The sequence below is a fragment of the Neolamprologus multifasciatus genome, chromosome 11 (assembly GCF_963576455.1).
Source record: "Neolamprologus multifasciatus chromosome 11, fNeoMul1.2, whole genome shotgun sequence".
Classification (NCBI taxonomy): Eukaryota; Metazoa; Chordata; class Actinopteri; order Cichliformes; family Cichlidae; genus Neolamprologus; species Neolamprologus multifasciatus.
This window is the reverse complement of record NC_140449.1, coordinates 4,112,751-4,132,313: the sequence shown is the minus strand read 5'-3', so window position 1 is coordinate 4,132,313 and position 19,563 is coordinate 4,112,751. Positions and strand designations below refer to the sequence as shown.

At 44.1% G+C, this 19,563-nt stretch overlaps 1 protein-coding gene across 1 annotated transcript in view; it reads right to left on the bottom strand.

Annotated features, from left to right (window-relative positions):
* ascc3 (activating signal cointegrator 1 complex subunit 3) overlaps positions 1 to 19,563 on the bottom strand; it is a 155,950-nt gene that overhangs the window by 65,560 nt on the left and 70,827 nt on the right. Inside the window, 1 exon segment of the mRNA XM_085176471.1 lies at positions 11,578 to 11,742. Within this exon segment, the coding sequence (XP_085032597.1) occupies positions 11,578 to 11,742 (165 nt within the window).

Here is a 19,563-nt window from a genome sequence, read left to right as displayed (position 1 = left end):
TACAAAGTACTCACATAGTCACACTGCAGGGTTCACCAGTTCAGTTTAAATGACATTTACATTTTTATTTAACATTTAATGTCATGTTTTGTTGGCTGCATATTTCTAATAGGGCAGATGAGATTCAGGTGGCAGTGGTTTGCACAGGGTGGATGGTTTGAAACCACAAAGGTCTCAGCACTTCTCCCCATGTTCTCCAGAATTCTCTTCATCTGGATGTTTTCAGTGGGAGAAAGGTTTCATCATCATCATCGGGTGACTTCTCCAGTCTCAGCTGACTGCAGCTTCCCAATCTTACAAACATTGGCTTAATTACTGGTTTTCCCTGTCTCCATGGCCACCTCTCTCTTTACCTCAGCAGTAAAGCGCTGCAGGTTTGACCGTCACCACGTTTCCCTCACTCATGAACTAAACTCTTTGCAACATCACCTCGTTCGTTAGGGGACTTTACTCGTTGAGCACCAACCTGAAGGTGGTGGCTGCAAATTCTCAACTCAGAACTTTGCACTTGGCTTCAAAGTAAACCCGTGCAAATGAAGGTCATTAGCTGATGAAGCACCGATAAATTCAGTTCACAAAAATGATGGACTGTCTGAGTGCTGCTGTAAAGGGATTTAGGGCTGGATTGATCTTGCATACTAAAGACATTGAAGCAGGCTGTGAAAAATCTGCATACCTGCAGTCTCTGTTACCATCCTGTCATTTCTTTATAATAATGACAACAACAGCACAGTGTTTCTAAACACTGGTGCAGTACCAGAGTGCTGTTATCAGTTCGTCTTGTGCTCCTATTTCAAAAATGGTGTTTTGTTTATTTTTTTTGGGGGGGGGGGGGTTGGGGGGGGGTCAAGAATTGTGTTCAAAAAGTGGAAAAAAGAAATTTCCTATTGCACCATTTACAGGATAAAAGGGGGAAGCAGCTTTGACATGTACTATGTCCTTGACTTCAGGACAAAAAACGCATCATGCTCATTTAGTGTCTTTAATCTGTCTTGAAACTGGAAGAAGATTCGATATGTTGTGTATCAACGTGGGCGAGAAGGCGCTGGTGGAGAGGGCGGGCTGCCCTATCTATATGCCTCCTGCTGGAAGTGACAGGGAAGATTGGTAAGGCCTTTAATGTGATGCAGTACCTGTCAAACCATCCTATCAAGATAAGATCTAACCAATCCCTGCGGCCCAACCGGGGCTTCACTGCACACTCACAGCAATGCTGCGGAGCCTCCACACACAGACGTGCACTGAGCTCATTATGCAGAGAGTTAAAGAGGCTGCAGCACAGTTTAAGTTGCACAAATAGGAACTGAAGTGCTTCTGTTTCAGGTACATTTGTGCAATCATCAGATTCATTGTGATCAACGGCTAAAGTAACCGATTCCCTTGCAGGGAGTGGGTAATGAGAGGAATAAAATGAATGTCTGTGAAGTCATTTGTGTGTCTGCACTCTGTTGTAGCTCAAACAGAGTGCAGGTAACACCAGGTTACGCTGCCATGACTGACAGTTTATGTCCACAAATACTGAAACAGACCCTTTAAAGAGGATTACTTCCTCCCACTGCTGATAACATCATGCTTTATAAGGCTGGATACATATGTTGCACTTTCTAGGTTGCATGTTTGTTGCAGAAGCGGAGGAAGTGGCTACACATTGATAAATGACCTTTCTTGAGGCGTGCGCTACTTTGTTTCCCTTCTGTGAAATAAATGGATACAATGTGAACGCTATCTACTTAATCATTCTGAATCTGGGAAACAGTGTTGAACATAATAATGGATAAATTCAGTTTCCTTTTTTATTCTTCCCTCAGGTCATGGCCTCGAGTTAATCTGTTATCAGTCCTGCAGGCTCCTAAAACACCCTTAATTCTCTTTTTAGGTACATTTATTGTAGAATGATTTATTTTATTTTCTCACAGTTTTTCCATTATAGCACTAATAAACATGAGCACAGCCTTATCTTTGAGAGTCCTTTCTTTCTAGTATTGATAGTGTTGGTTCCTGTAAGTGTCCTGCTTTCAAAAATGTAGCTGCTAGCAGTTCCTGACTCACTAACAGGAGCTCCATATGGTGTTTGGCTGTTTGCCTCTGACTGTCCTGACACTGTGTTTGTGTTTAACCACATGTTCCACTTTCTAAAGAGTCATCTTTGTTTCACAGACCTCCTGACAACAAACAGAAAACAACAGGAACAAAGTGATGAAGGATTTGCTGTATGGAGCTCATTTTAGTGAGGTTTTAACACAGGGTTGTGTCTTTAGCTTACAACATGAAGTGCAGTGAGGTGACTGTGGTTTGGCATGAAATTAACTACATTCAACTGAACAGACCAGTTAATACATTCTAATGTGTTTGAATGGTCAGATAGAGCAGTGGTTATACTGGGAAGGCAACAATCCAGGACTCAGCCTAAAACAATCAATACGATCTATTAACATAAAAATGCTTAACTGAACTTTTAGGAAGATAAGACATGAGTAACATGGGTGAAGCTAATCTGGTGCCCAGTGGCATCATTGTTCCTGAGAGAGAAAGGGAGCATACGATTGGTAGCAGGAGGCAGTCGAGGTAGAAAGAAGTGGTATTACAGCATCTCTAGGTTTTCTCAGAGCAGCAGCTAAGTCAACATGACAGTGCACAACCTTCAGGCTGAAAAACCAAACAGGAAGCTGGACCTCAGTCTGAGTACTGATCTGTGTGATGTAATCAGTTTGTAACTTAAAGGATTAGTTTATAAGTGCATGACGAGCATGTCAGGGGCTTCAACAGGAACCTGTTACAAGAGCGCACTAAGGACAAGGACATGTTATAATTAGAGCTGCTGCAAACGATTATTGTGATAGTCGACTAGTCACTGAGTATTTTTGTGATAGTCGACTAATCAGATCATCATCCATTGGACGTAAAACTACAGCTTATTGCACCAGCAGCATCTGCTCTTATATAACTATCATTAGCTTACAGCTTTAAGTGTTTAAGGTCTGTGCTAACTAAAAATAAAGACAAGATGATAGTTTATTACATTTTAATGAAATTTGCAGATTGTTTCGGTGAAGTTTAATAAACTCCTTGCTATCTAACATATAACAGGACACCGGAGTAAATTCTCGAGCATCTCACACTTCTGATAATCAGCTGTCTGCTTGATGTTTATTCAGCTGTGTAAAAACTATAACTTTAATCTCAGCCAAACCGATTTACTCAGGAACAAATAAAATACTGAAAAAAGCCAAACAATAACATTTTTAAGTTATCTAAGTGACTTATATATCATGTTTAACCTGAGTAGCGAAAGACGGTGGTGGGTTTGAAAACGATTAGCGGGAGTCCGGTGTTCTCACGGCTCTAGTGAGCCTAGCCCCCGGCTAGCTATCGAGCTAGTGGGTAACAGACGTCTCCGAAAACGTCGGAGCGCTTTTGAAAATATGTGGTGTCTTGATAAACTGAGCAGATATTTGAGGTTTACACAGCTACATTCTCGCCTGAAAATATGTTAAACGTTTATTTTGTGACCCAGAAAGAATAATAAGAGTAATATTAAAACTAACTAGCTGCCACCATTGTTGGAAACTGAGCTGGGCTGCGCTATGAATTCTGGGACACAGCTTCTTCTTCTTCGGGGTTTAACGGCAGCTGGCATCCTTGTACATGCAGTGCTGCCATCTTCTGTTTCAGTCCGTTATTACACTCTTAAATCCTACTACTTATTCCTGCGTCTTTTGTGATCTTACAAAGCTTCAAACGATGCGTCGACTATTAAATCAGTCGTCGACAATTTTGATAGTCCACTAATTGTGGCAGCCCTAGCTATGGGAGCACAGTATCTCTACATCCAGTGAAATTCATGGATGAACCAACTTAACAAACTCATAAAACTGTATATTCTTCTAGCATTAAACACAATAAGCATTGCACTGAATGAACCTCGTTATAAAATGTGTGTCTGTGAGCTTAGGTAGAACACAAATGCTGCTTAAACCATAAAGAAGAAGCTGCACAGTAACCTTTATTTTTTCATAAAGGTTAGAGGGAGTTTTATCTTGAATGCAGGGCATAATTGGCAGCGCTATACCGAGCCAAGCAAAGGCAGTGAAAACTAAAACTCTTCGAAGCAAAACATCAAAGTGATATCTGGCTTTGTTCTAAGACATTTGCATAAAAAGGGGGACAAATATTTAGTTTACAGGGATTTCCATATTAATGTGTCTGAGGATGTGAACTTAAGCACCTAGCGCATCAGCAGCAGCCAGCGTAATTCCTGCAGCACAAACAATTACAGCAGTCTGTCAGGTGTGGCAATAATTGGACAGAGAGATGAAGGAGGGGGAGGTCTGCCAGGCGCTCCGCTGGTACCCAGAATCTTCTGTTGGAGGGTGGACTACACGTTGTCAACAAGTTCTCACGTACATACAAGAAGAAACAAACAGGTTTCCTGCTCGTCACAGAGTCAGATTGGGTCATTAAAAAGGCATTAGGTCTTTTTAGTGACAGACTCCCAGATCCTTCACGTTTGCCACCTTTCACAACATGTTTAATGGAGGGGAGGGTGGTGCCACCCAGCAGTATAAACAACTGAAACATTATGTTTAATATTTCCTTCCCTATGCCAGCATTACACACAGTCAGCACTTTGTAATAACTACAGCTGTACACAGCTGGCAGAGCCCTCTGAGCTCCTGTCAGGTTCCTCAGGAAGCCTGGGAGAAACGACGAGACATTCAGGAGTAACGTCAAGCAACCATTTTCACTACCAGCCGTAAATGAGACGCACAGTAATTGGGTTTGCAGTATACATGGCAACCAGAAGACAAGCCATGCATCACCTTGATCGTGGGAATTATACTCCATCCATCCATAATCTTCCACGTGGCTGGAGCCTAAGGAGGATATTCCAAAAATCCACAGCATTCCCAGTCAATCCCGTCCAGTCAATCCTAACCAAATTCCCAAACCAGTTCAACTGGCTTCTTTGAACAGACTTGAGGCAGCAGAGTCCCAGATCGCTCCAGATGGCTGAGCTCCTCAGCCTATTTCTAAGACTAAAGCAGGTCACCGTGTGGAGGAGGGGCCTTGTATTTATGATCTTATTTTTTGGTTATTTCCCAGATTTCATGATTGTAGGTGAGGTTTGGGATGCAGATAAAGTAGGAAAAGCTCAGCTTTCTCTTCACCATGACAGTTGGGTACATCTGCATTCCTGCTCATCACTCATGAATAAGAAAAACCTGAAGGTGCTGGCTCTCCTCCCAGCTGTTTCACACGGCATGCTGCAGGTCATGCTCCGATGAACCCAACAGAACCACAGAGATCCATTCCTGAGCCAACGTGGACGCACTCCTCAGCCTGACTATCAGCTGATTATTGTCCATGAAAATCAAGAACAGGATTGGACAAAGGGGCCAACCATGGTCCACTGAGTGCTCTACTTTGGGCCAAGAGATCTCTACCTTTGGTTATACACGGACCTAATGGTCCATAGCAGCAGGGCCCTATTCTCCTCAGTACAGGTGCCTCCAGGGTCGTAAGTGTTCTTCAAGTCTACAAAGCACATGCAGACTGTTTGCACTGTTCCTCCTGGTCCACGTTTGGACAGCTGGTTGGAGGTTCCCTTCCAGCATCCTGAAATAAACTTTGCCCGGGAAACTGGGTAATAATACCTCAGTAACTGGAGCACAAGCTGCAGGTAACCAAGACAACCCACAGTGTCTAGTCTTTAGCATTACATCCAAACCCAGGGCCTTGGCTGCAGGGAGCTTCTCAACTCCCCCAGTGACCTCTGCCAGCATACCAGTATAATTCACAAGCCTTTCCCACAGTCCTCAGGCTCTGCTTCCTCTGCGTCGGCTACTTTGACTGGAATGAAGCGTTCCTCAAAGTACTCTTTCCACCACCAACAGCATCTCAATATCAGGTCATCAGTGTCCTTCCTGACTGCAAATGGCCTGTGTCGAGTCCTTCCAGGGCAGCTTGGCAGAACGTCTTTGTGGGCTGCCCAAAGTAGTCCTCCATGGCCTCCCTTAACTGTGCTCAGACTCTATTTTTCTTCAGCAACTGCCAGTGCCACAGCCCTTTTGGGAATGCAATACCCATTTTCTGCTTCACGAGACCCCTGGCCCAACCAAGCCCAAAGAGGCTCCTTGTTCAGCTTTATGGCAAAAACGTAAAGAATACTCAAGCAGAATAGCTCTAGTCCAGCCGCCCAACACCTACTTTACTCCTAGAAAAGTATCATAGAAATAAACAGATATTTATTTAACAACTTTGTGGTCAATTTTCCAATTTAGAATCCCCACAGGAGCCTCCTGGAGTGGAGCTAACGTGCTGACCACTGTATCACCACACGACAGCAGCACGCTGGAATAGTTTGTGCTTTGTCAGTAGCAGTACAGTACAGTGTAACAGTAAAGGGGGAAACTGAGTTTGCAATAAGATCCATTGACTTACTAAGCGTGCATGAAAAGCTGATGGAAACAGTGAAGCTTTTCTTTTCTTGGTGAGTTAAGTCCTTATACTGTAGAATCAAAACGCATCCATCAGCAGCCACCTTCAAAGGGCCTTGAGCAGGTACTGGAGCAGCTCTCTTTAAAGCATTTGAATGTCATCGGTCACGTGGGGATTAAACCTTCATGCACAGAATCACCGAGGATAAAAACACAAACGCTGGTTTGCCTGCTGTGCTTAAAAATCGTTTTCCTTGAAAGTTCTACTTTCTAGCATAATTACTGCTGTGGCACAGTGCTTTCCATGAGCGCCACGCTTCTCTGCTAATACCTCTGGTTTCATTCTACAGCTATCGTTAAGCCCTGACCACATATGCAGTCTGCTGGCAACTACACAGACAGTCAAGAGGCTTCAAACTTGTGCACTGCAGCACAACTTCAAGGTGTACAAAGAGCCCAGTCAGCCCTTCTTCAGTAATATCAGCTCAACCTGCAGATAAATGGGCTGTGAACCGAATAAACAGCGGTCACATGTACAGCCCAGTTTTCAATTACCTTGCGGTTAACCTCGCCAAAGAGGTCAGAGTCACTGCTCAGCACAGCAGCTCGTCGCTGCCGCTGTGTTTCAGTGCTGCTGCTGCTTTCTCTGCTCGGACATCTTCACCACTCTGTTCTTCCTCCTCAAACACGTGGTCAACGGTTCATCACGCCAATCACGTTTGCATTAGGACAAGATGGTGAATGGTCTGGTCTATTCACGCTCTAACTGGCCTACGTGGCGCTCTAACTGCTCTACGTGGTGCTCTCACTGGTCTGCGTGGCGCTCTAACTGGTCTGCGTGGCGCTCTAACTGGTCTACGTGGTGCTCTAACTGGTCTACGTGGTGCTCTAACTGGTCTACGTGGCGCTCTAACTGGTCTACGTGGTGCTCTAACTGGTCTACGTGGCGCTCTAACTGGTCTACGTGGTGCTCTAACTGGTCTACGTGGTGCTCTAACTGGTCTAACTGGTCTACGTGGCGGTCTAACTGGTCTACGTGGCGCTCTAACTGGTCTACGTTGCACTCTAACTGGTCTGCGTGGCGCTCTAACTGGTCTATGTGGCACTCTAACTGGTCTACGTGGCACTCTAACTGGTCTACGTGGCGCTCTAACTGGTCTACGTGGCGCTCTAACTGGTCTACGTGGCGCTCTAACTGGTCAATGTGGCGCTCTAACTGGTCTACGTGGTGCTCTAACTGGTCGATGTGGCGCTCTAACTGGTCTACGTGGCGCTCTAACTGGTCTATGTGGCACTCTAACTGGTATAACTGGTCTACGTGGCGCTCTAACTGGTCTAACTGGTCTACATGGGGCTCTAACTGGTCTACGTCGCTCTAACTGGTCGATGTGGCGCTCTAACTGGTCTATGTGGCGCTCTAACTGGTATAACTGGTCTACGTGGCGCTCTAACTGGTCTAACTGGTCTACGTCGCTCTAACTGGTCTATGTGGCGCTCTAACTGGTCTAACTGGTCTACGTGGCGCTCTAACTGGTCTACGTGGCTCTAACTGGTCTACGTTGCACTCTAACTGGTCTGCGTGGCGCTCTAACTGGTCTATGTGGCGCTCTAACTGGTCTATGTGGCACTCTAACTGGTCTACGTGGCGCTCTAACTGGTCTACGTGGCGCTCTAACTGGTCTACGTGGTGCTCTAACTGGTCTAACTGGTCTACGTCGCTCTAACTGGTCTATGTGGCGCTCTAACTGGTCTAACTGGTCTACGTGGCGCTCTAACTGGTCTACGTGGCTCTAACTGGTCTACGTGGCACTCTAACTGGTCTACGTTGCACTCTAACTGGTCTGCGTGGCGCTCTAACTGGTCTATGTGGCGCTCTAACTGGTCTATGTGGCACTCTAACTGGTCTACGTGGCGCTCTAACTGGTCTACGTGGCGCTCTAACTGGTCTACGTGGCGCTCTAACTGGTCTAACTGGTCTACGTCGCTCTAACTGGTCTATGTGGCGCTCTAACTGGTCTAACTGGTCTACGTGGCGCTCTAACTGGTCTACGTGGCTCTAACTGGTCTACGTGGCACTCTAACTGGTCTACGTTGCACTCTAACTGGTCTGCGTGGCGCTCTAACTGGTCTATGTGGCACTCTAACTGGTCTACGTGGCGCTCTAACTGGTCTACGTGGCGCTCTAACTGGTCTACGTGGTGCTCTAACTGGTCGATGTGGCGCTCTAACTGGTCTACGTGGTGCTCTAACTGGTCGATGTGGCGCTCTAACTGGTCTATGTGGCGCTCTAACTGGTATAACTGGTCTACGTGGCGCTCTAACTGGTCTAACTGGTCTACATGGCGCTCTAACTGGTCTACGTCGCTCTAACTGGTCTATGTGGCGCTCTAACTGGTCTGGCGCTCTACGTGGCGCTCTAACACAGATTTCATGGAGTGCACTCACACTGTGGGATCAGCGTTGGGACTTTGGGAATCAAACTACTGACCTGATTGGTGCACGCTGAGTTACTGCGCCCCATTGAAATGAATGCCTCCTCTACCTTTTACAGAGAAACAGTTTGTATATATCTGAAAACCCTTCCTTACTGGCTTGTGAAGATTCATGGCGATGATAAGACATTACTGCTGATGATGGTTTACAGGCCAGGCAGGTGAAATATTAACTCTAAGAGCTGCTATAAATAACCCCACTGAACAAAGCAGTCATGCATATGGACAGCATCCTTTGGCTCACTGCTGATGAGATTTACACACACGTCAGATTTATCCATCGTCTTCTTTTCATCTTCTCATTACTCTCTCACGTATACACCTCAAAGACGGTGCTGAGATCTATATTTATGCTACACAGGCTGCATGTGCTGCTGTGTGTTTCATGCATGATCCCAATCTAATCTTTCATGAAGTGGGTGCACACTGAGATCATTCGGGTCCAAGGACACATTCACACTGCATTTGGTACTTTGGCAGATTCTTCTGGATTCACATGCAGTTCACAGAATAAGATGCAAGGTTGAGTCAGTGACAGGCTAAAAATAGACTTCTCCACTTATTAACATTCCTCCATGAACTGACATGTGACAGCATCACACTGGCTTATTGGAAATTAAGTTCTGTCTCTTTCTACAGTTGGATAATCACTCTCTATGTGAAATATCCAGGTTGCTTCCTGCACACGTCACTCATCATTACAGTGAATCAGCAGCTCAGACAGTGAACTGATGATTGTTTATCACAGCAACAACATGCCAGAGGGACTGGATGTGTCTGAAACATGACTGGGACCTGTTTGCATCTCACTGGACACAAAGACCAAACACTTGTTTTTCAAAGACTGTATATTTAATGAAAAATGTCAATTATCAAGTGGGATCATGAGGTAATGTGCTTTGCCTACAGAGAACACAGTGTCCATGCTGCTCTACCCCACTTGAAGCTGCACGCGGCTGCTCCTACCATTATCCTCTAGAGCTGCCACAATGATTATTCTGATAGTCGACTAGTCACCGAGTATTTTTGAGATTAGTCACTAATCAGATCATCATCCATTGGACGTAAAACTACAGCTTATTGCACCAGCAGCATCTGCTCTTATATAACTATCATTAGCTTACAGCTTTAAGTGTTTCAGGTCTGTGCTAACTAAAAATAAAGACAAGATGATAGTTTATTACATTTTAATGAAATTTGCAGATTGTTTCAGTGAAGTTTAATAAACTCCTTGCTATCTAAAATATAACAGGACACCGGAGTAAATTCTCGAGCATCTCACACTTCTGATAATCAGCTGTCTGCTTGATGTTTATTCAGCTGTGTAAAAACTATAACTTTAATCTCAGCCAAACCGATTTACTCAGGAACAAATAAAATACTGAAAAAAGCCAAACAATAACATTTTTAAGTTATCTAAGTGACTTATATATCATGTTTAACCTGAGTAGCGAAAGACGGCGGTGGGTTTGAAAACGATTTGCCGGGAGTTCGGTGTTCTCACGGCTCTAGTGAGCCTAGCCCCCGGCTAGCTATCGAGCTAGTGGCTAACAGACGTCTCCGAAAACGTCGGAGCGCTTTTGAAAATATGTGGTGTCTTGATAAACTGAGCAGATATTTGAGGTTTACACAGCTACATTCTCGACTGAAAATATGTTAAACGTTTATTTTGTGACCCAGAAAGAATAATAAGAGTAATATTAAAACTAACTAGCTGCCGCCATTGTTGGAAACTGAGCAGGGCTGCGCTATGAATTCTGGGACACAGCTACTTCTTCTTCGGGGTTTAACGGCAGCTGGCATCCTTGTACATGCAGTGCTGCCATCTTCTGTTTCAGTCCGTTATTACACTCTTAAATCCTACTACTTATTCCTGCGTCTTTTGGGATCTTACAAAGCTTCAAACGACGCGTCAACTATTAAATCAGTCGTCGACGTGACTAGTCGACTGTGGGGGGCCAGACTCAGTACTGGCCCCCCACAGGGCTGGAGCCCCCTGCTCCACACTCACCACAGTAACACCTTTGTTAAGTTTGCAGACGGTGGTGGGATGAGCATGCCTACAGGGATGAGGTGGAGCAGCTGACAGTGTGATGTAGGAACAACAACTTGGTCTTGAACACCACAAAGACCACAAAGACAAAGACCATCGCTGGGGTCTGAGTGGAGAAGGTCTGAGAGAGTCAGGGACAACTGAAAACATCCAGATGAACAGAATCTAATTTTAGGATTTCCTCACCTGGATGATTGCGCGTGCATCGAGACATCAGGGAGGACCTGACATACAAACACACCGCTGAGGTAGTGAAGCAGCTCCGAATAAGACCCGACTCTCAGAGAGAATCACACCCTGACTAACTGGAGTCCTTTCATCACTGCTCAGCTTTTCAGAGACCCCACAGTTCCCACAGTTCCCACAGTTCCCACAGAGCAGTCACGTTTGGGACTTTGTCCCCTTGATAATAAACACCTTCACTTAGAAACTGCATTTTGTGTTTAATGATGTTATCTTTGACTAATATTTAATTTGTTTGATGATCTGAAACATTTAAGTGAAAAATATGAAATGACGACGGGACAAAGACTTTGCCCCCCCCCCCCACTGTGTATGTGAACTCAGTGTAGGAGGAAGGAGGAGGATCACTCACCTGTCTGATGGTCCGGGCCACCAGACTCTCAAGAACCGGGCCTCGATCTTCATGCAATAGATGGACTTCATCCAAGATGAGCAGCCGTACGATCTGTGACAGAGCCACATCTCCAACACTCTTCCTGGTCACAACGTCCCACTTCTCCGGAGTCGTCACCAGCATCTGAAAACAGGACAGGTTCCTCTATAGATGATCATGCATTTCCCTTCAAGAACATGTTCTATGATAAAATGTTTCTGCAGTAAAACGAGAGGAACTGAACATCAGCAAACCTGCAAAACTAAACAAAGAATCAAACATGACACGAGCCACTGCTGCCCTGCAGGCGGACTTAAAGCAACACAGTGAGGTCTTTGTAAATGCACAGCCTCATCGTGCATGTGGTGCATTTGTCTGTAATGTGTATGACAAACATCGTCCTTTAGGGAAAATCACTGAAACGCATCACAGCTCGGATCACGAAGGGGATAGATGCACAAAAATAATCTATATAAGAGATTTATTAAAGTCATATAAAAATAGATTAGTAAATATAAGAAAGAACACTACCACACATTATTGGAGCAAAGCAGGAGTGGATCACAACAATCATGGAGGTTATTAAATCGTCTAATCAAAAAGGGCTCGAAGAACAAGACTCATCCAGAACATTTTAGAACAGATGAAGATATCTTGCTTCATAAAATTAAAGACACTGCAAATGAACTGAATGATTTCTTTGGACATGTTGGATTTAATGTAGCACAAGAAATTCAAGAGTTAAGAAATAATAATGAACTAAATAAACACATCACTCAGTTTGTTGGTGCTGTGAGTCACAGAGGAATACTTGATGTTCTCAAAACAACATAAAAAAACCTCCACTGATTGTTTCAGTATTGACGTGATTTTAGTTTAAAGTATTGTAGAATAGTGCAAACGTTCACATACATGTGTAACCTGGTACGTTTCCCTCCATCCATAAAAACAGAGGGTTAGGGTTACCCACTACAACTACAGATCAATAACACAGTTCTCAGAAATCTTAGAAAAATGATTTAATAGACTTGATAAATATGCTGAGAAACATAATAAGTGATAATACGGCAGAGCGGATATGCAACAGATAATGAGGAATATACTGCTGGTGTTTTATTCACTTTAACATTGATCATATTATATAATAATAATAATAATGGATTGGATTTATTTAGCGCTTTTCAAGGCACCCAAAGCGCTTTACAATGCCACTATTCATTCACACACTGGTGGAGGCAAGCTACGATTGTAGCCACAGCTGCCCTGGGGCAGACTGACAGAAGCGAGGCTGCCATATCGCGCCATCGGCCCCTCTGGCCAACACCAGTAGGCGGTAGGTGAAGTGTCTTGCCCAAGGACACAACGACCAGGACAGAGAGCCCGGGGATCGAACCGGCGACCTTCAGGTTACAGATACGCTTCCCAACCCCCTGAGCCACGGTCGCCCCGAACTTTATTACTGAATAAACCAGACAGATGTGGTATAAGAGGGATCGCATACACCTGGATCAATACGTGCAAATCTAATCAGCTGAAGGTAACTTGTGGTGTTCCTCAGGGCTCTGTGCTGGGCCCTGAACGATTCATATATAAATGTGTTTGTTTGCTGATGATGCCGCTGTGTATCAATCAGATAAAAACCTAGAACAGCTTCTGACTGCAGTGGAAAAGGAGGTAACTATACCAATAAGTTATTGTTAAATATAAAACAAAACGTATTATTTTTGGCACCAGACAGATGAAACGTGGCTAAAATCAGGGCTGATGGAGCTGAAATTGAAAGAGAGAATAAATGTGTTGGAGTGATCATTGATGATACGCTGAGCTGGAAGTCTCATATGAACCATGTGAAAACGAAACCTGTCAAAAACCATCAGCTGTTAGCTGTGCAGAGAATAACCAAACAAAGCTGAACAGGAAATCATCACTTTATTGTTCTCTCCAAATATGACTGATTGTCCACAGATACAGGCTAATGCATATAAAACCAACGTTACAAAAAAGTAAGAATTATGAATCGAACTTTATGGAAAAACTAACATTGTGCTTGTTAATCTGAACCCTGAACTGTCAGGATGCAGCTGAATATAAAACGGACAAACATAAAGATGTGTTTCTGAGCTAACGCGTGGCATCGTTGTGACTGCTGTAGTTCATGTAGATCAAGAATGAAGACGAGTAATAATAATAACACTGAAACTCTTGTTTTGCCTGGATTATTGTGATGAAATGTAATGTAGTGACTTATCTAAGGTGGAAGTTTACTTTGGTTGCTCTTTTGCTTGGAGCCTGATGTAAATGATCTTTTGTTAAAGGTTTTGCATAATAAGCGCGTGCTTCAGCCAATAGCTTCCTGATTAGCCTCGTGTGCTGGATCATTGACAGATCTGAATGCTCATCAAAATAAATCAATTTTAAAAGTGTGTAGACGGTAATCTGGATACAGATCCCTTTATATGGAGACCACATATAGCCAAACACCTCCACACACAGTGAGTTTCATCGTATAATAAAGTTCTGTGTTTACATGTACAGGTTTGTAGGTGACATCCCTCCATCCTGGGAATCAGAGCTCTTGAGCTGAGCCCAGGCTGTTGGGCTGCAGGTAACGACTCTGTCGTCTACGGACGTCTCGGACACGTCAGGGAAAAGAGCTGAAGTTCACAGTGAGCTGCACAGACGCTGCACTGGTAGATCCAAACGTTTGATAAGAGTGTGCTGGGAGTTTCTTTCACAGGCCCTGCAGCGACCTCCAACTCCCACCTCCACCAAAGCTTCGTTAGCGTGTGGGCCTGTGGGGGCTGAACACCGGCTGACAGGTGCAGGTGGATTACAGCCTTGTAGCTGCCGAGGCAGAGACCGGAGAGTGGGAGTTTAGTGAGGCCGTGAAAGTGTTCAGTTTGTGCCCACAGTGGGCAGGACTCAGTGTAGCCGTGCCTCTGTACACCACCACAGCTGTTTAGGCATTACTGCCATTTTTATGCAAAGCCCCCACCGTCAGACCGAACAAGAACTACACGACGACGAGGCCTGTTCCCGTCACCTCCCTGACTGATCCTGAGCAGCTGCAGTAGCTGTTCACGCTCAGCATGAGCTGTGAGAGAAGCAGGTCCTCATTAGGCTGAGAGAAACGGTAAAAATGGTCAAACGGCTGCATTTGTACAGCGCTTTACACTACATCCACACATCCACCCATCGGTGAGGCAGCTACATGTAGCCACAGCCGCCCTGGGCGCACTGACAGAGGAGTGTCAGATAAACAGTGTGGAGAGGAGCGACGTGCTGGCCAGCTCAGCAACACACAAATTACATTTAAAAAATCACAAAACACAAATGAAGTGGACGACGTTAAAACTGTGTCCTTGGTTTATACAAACGTCTTCATCCAGGCCAGTTCTCAACAGCCAGGACGAAGGTGTCACTTCAGCTCAGGGAACAAGAAACTGATTGGATACGATTTCACAAAAGCATCAGTCGAGGTCAGTCACCTGACGAAGGCCCTGAACAGCTGCCACAGCTCTGACAGACTCACGTCCATCACTCTTACTGGCTGAACTGGTTTTGGAAGAACTCGAGTTTATGATGGACCTGAAACACCAGACAAACAAACCCACAACAGATTATTGTTAATGAGCGGGGAGATGCAGGACTGTCTACATGGATTTATTTCACTGTTGTCATGGCAACGTGCACCTAGGTTTCACATCATCTGTTCTCATCTCGCTCAGCTCCTGGTGACACTATGACAGCGCCGGCCACGCCCAGTCACTAATGAATATATTAGCTGTGCTAACACTGGCATAATGCTTACACATCAATCAGCTGGTATTTGTTTACTCGAACACATCTGGAAACATCTGGAAACATCCAGAACATCGGTCACACCAAGAAGGAGTTTTCATGAGTGGATTCATTCCCACGCTGTTTGAAGCCAAAGCAGATTGCTGGGTGGTCACTGCACAGGTGCCCACAGACCTGCTGCATCACAGCAATCACAGGTGATGCCAGACGTTAGACTGTCCCACTGTGTGCTGAGTTACAGTACGTACCCTGTGCCCGTGTGACGGCGTGGTCAGTATAAACGCTGCTACTTTGCCTCTCAGACTAATTAAACTGAAGAGCATCAGGATATCTTTCTGAATCGAATGACAACAGAAAGCTGCTCTGCATACGTCGTAGTATCTGCAGCTTCCAGAGCAATATTTGTCTCCGTTTGAGGAAAAAATACTACAATGCATAATTAATGAAGTGTGAAGCTGTTGGAGGATGTGCAAATTCCTATTAGAGTCTTCCTGTAAAAGCAGTTCATTAAATTCCCTCTAGTTTGCATTTAAATCAATCTATGCAGCCATTAGAGACGCTCACAGGAAGGAAGCGCTCGCTCCTAATTGGACGTACTGGTTAATTTAAATGGAGGCTCTGGCAAATGGAGCCGAGGCCAAAGTGCTTTTTTAATTGCTTTACAAACACACACGAGGAGGCGCAGAGAAAACATGTAATTGTTTTCCTTAATGGTGTTATTTAGCCAGTTAATCTAATGATCGCTGCAGGACTGCAATCAACCCCTAAATTGGCTCATTCTTCATATTTCATAGAAGAAAATGTAAGTTAAGGTTTCTCAAACGTGACAATTTAATCAGACAAATTCACACACGTGAGGAATAAAGTGGCCTCGAAAAATGGTTCTTTTCAAACATTAATTACTGAATTAGAGCAAAGAGACAACCTGCTTATCAAATATGTAACAACACGTCAGAGCAGCCGGCTTCAGCCGAGGGCTGGAGGGCCAGGAGCCTCACCGCAGACGGGAATCATCAACTCATTGATTTCATTACTATAACAAACTCCGTATTTTTACAACGAGCTGCTGATTACTGAGTATAAATGTGACTGATTGGATTCTTAGACTACGAGCCGGCTCCACACGAGTTGATGTGTGGACAGAAACATTCAGTCCAAGCTGACATTCCTCACCGCTCCTGTGCACAGATGAATGCCTGTGTCCCCCTTTGGGAATACTTAGGCTGAAACATGTTCAGCGTTGGGAGACACCAGTGACATTTCCTGCAGCACTTCCAAGGAAACCTTGTTACCGTATCATCAGACACTATAGAGACGTCTTTACGCCGTTTATCTGGATGTGCCGGAGAACATCTGATGAACGGTTGATTTGTTCCTTATTCCTGATCTTTACACATTCATAACACGCTTTACAAACGTTCACTAGGTTTCTGAAAGTCTTTGTAACTACACTCGTTCAGTGAACCTGGTTGATGTTACAACGAGCTGCTGTGCACACAGAGGCTCAGAAACTCGCTGCTGCTGGGTTTATGGTCATTACAGCAGCTTGTTATTGTGCTGCACTTTCATTGACAATGATGACTGTGATATTTTAGACAACAGATCAGATCCCTTCATGTCTCGGCTTCATCTGCCGTCACTGTGGGTGTAATGAACACACACAGCAAACACACACGTTGTTTGGTCACAGTATTAGTTATTGACTCCATCAGAAATGCTCCAAGAACAACCACATGGAGACGTCCACGCAGCCGTGGGGAACTACACAAAACTATTTACTACCACCAGTGTTGGTCAAGTTACCTGAAAACAGTAATCAGTAACTAATTACTGATTACTTCCCCAAAAAGTAATCCCATTACTTTACTGATTACTTATTTTAAAAAGTAATTAGTTACTTAGTTACTTTTTAAAATAAGTAATCAGTAGAGTAATCCCATTACTTTACTGATTACTTATTTTAAAAAGTAATTAGTTACTTAGTTACTTTTTAAAATAAGTAATCAGTAGAGTAATCCCATTACTTTACTGATTACTTATTTTAAAAAGTAATTAGTTACTTAGTTACTTTTTAAAATAAGTAATCAGTAGAGTAATCACATTACTTTACTGATTACTTATTTTAAAAAGTAATTAGTTACTTAGTTACTTTTTAAAATAAGTAATCAGTAGAGTAATCCCATTACTTTACTGATTACTTATTTTAAAAAGTAATTAGTTACTTAGTTACTTTTTAACAACACGATTTACACCCTGAATAGGTGATAAAGTGATAGATCTTTCAGCCCAATTCTACTTTTTCTGCATAATCATCATACAAAATGTGATCAAATGGAAAAGTCTCTTTTTAAAACTTGTTTTATTAGTTTTAATCTTTTAACTTTATGCATCAAGCAAAAATTTAATTATCTGCAACATTCTCTGACTGGAAGAAATTAGTTTAACATTTAAACCTATTTTCTGCACATTCCAGCACATAAAATAAAATATTTTTTGTGTTTACACTCAGTCTTTCAAATAGATGCAAGTAAAACACAGCAGAAAATAAATAAAGTCAAAGACTAGCGGTCCTGTTGCTCTATTTTCACCTGTAAAGCAGGAGTGGGGTAGGCGGAGGTTTACCCTGGTGCAGGTGTGCCGCGGTCAGTGGAAGAATCCGCGAGTTTCTCTGTGAGTTTCCCATTACGTCGTAGCTACTCGGTGCTTGTTTGGAAGTTTAGGGTTTTTTTCGCTGTAAAAAGAAGTTTTCTTCCCACGCACAACGGACACTAATGTTTTTGTCACTTTTTATGGAATCAAACTCAAAGTAAGGTCAGTACTTCCACGCTTTAAACGCTGCACGCTCATACTCTCTCTGCACTCGATATATGATCCATTGTTGATCTGCACACAGCTGTTGTCACGAACGTCGCACTCGCTTACGTCACTGTCATGAGACACTCTCGCAAAAAAATCACGGTTTTAGTAACGCAGTAACGCAGCGTTCCTACGGGAAAGTAACAGTAATCTAATTACAGTTTTCGCAATAGTAATCCCTTACTTTACTCGTTACTCGAAAAAAGTAATCGGATTACAGTAAACATGTAATTAAACAGATAACAGAGTTTTAATCTGCAGGAAGTGCAGCTGCAGCTACATCCCTGCAGCTCGCTGCCTCAGTGGGAGGAAGTTGTTGCTCACTGGTGCGAGCTGAGGTTAGCACGGACACGTGCAGCCACATCTCGCCAACTCTCAGCACTTAAACACTAATTACTGACATCGCTGAGAGAGCATCAGACGATGATCACTTGACTAAATGATCTTTACAGTAAGTGCGGTGACTCAGCCCAGCACTTCAGTAATGACCTGATCTTCCTGCAGCTGCTTTGATGGCTCGTCTTTACACCGACCTTCTTCTTCTTTGAACCCAGTTTATGGAGCATGTTCTGCTTTTTCCCTCGATCAGGAAACACTCATCCTCCTCACTGTCATTAGCTCATGTTCCCCTCTGGACAGAGCAAAGGTGCCCGGACGTCCCCGGGCGCCGTCCAAACCACGCTGGCTTCCACATGGCAGGATCCCTCCAAACTCTTTCTGTTTCCATAGTAACTGCCGTTACAGAGAGGAGCACGTAGGAGGTTGAGGTGGGCGGGTGGACGATGGAGTGGGTCGGTTAGAGAGAAGTGTTCACTACATTGTGATATGTTAACAACTAACAGCCTGTCAAGGCCAACTGTAATGAGAACCTTCTCAAAGCTGCACTCTGTGCACGAGTCCGTGCACGAGTCCGTGCACGAGTCTGTGCACGAGTCTGTGCACGAGTCTGTGCGAGCGCGCACGTCGTTACACTCTGATGTGGAAAAATCCTTTCAGTGGGAGCTGCTGCTCTCTCCTGCTGCTCAGTGAGTGGACGACGCTGGATTTGACGAGTGGGAGGAATAAAATAAAAAGTTAAGTGACCAGTGGAGAAGAGCAGCAGAGTGTTCGTGTCCTGCAATCATTACACTGTCATGTTTTTATGTGACACCACGCCAAACCAACTGTGCTTTAACTCACAACTCTGGGGTTTGCTCTGTTTGCAGATTTGATCACACTTTGTGTAAGAAGCACAGTGAGAGACACAAACGTGATTCATCCTTTCACAGACTCATGAAATGCATCCTTCACTGTCACTTATCAAAGAAA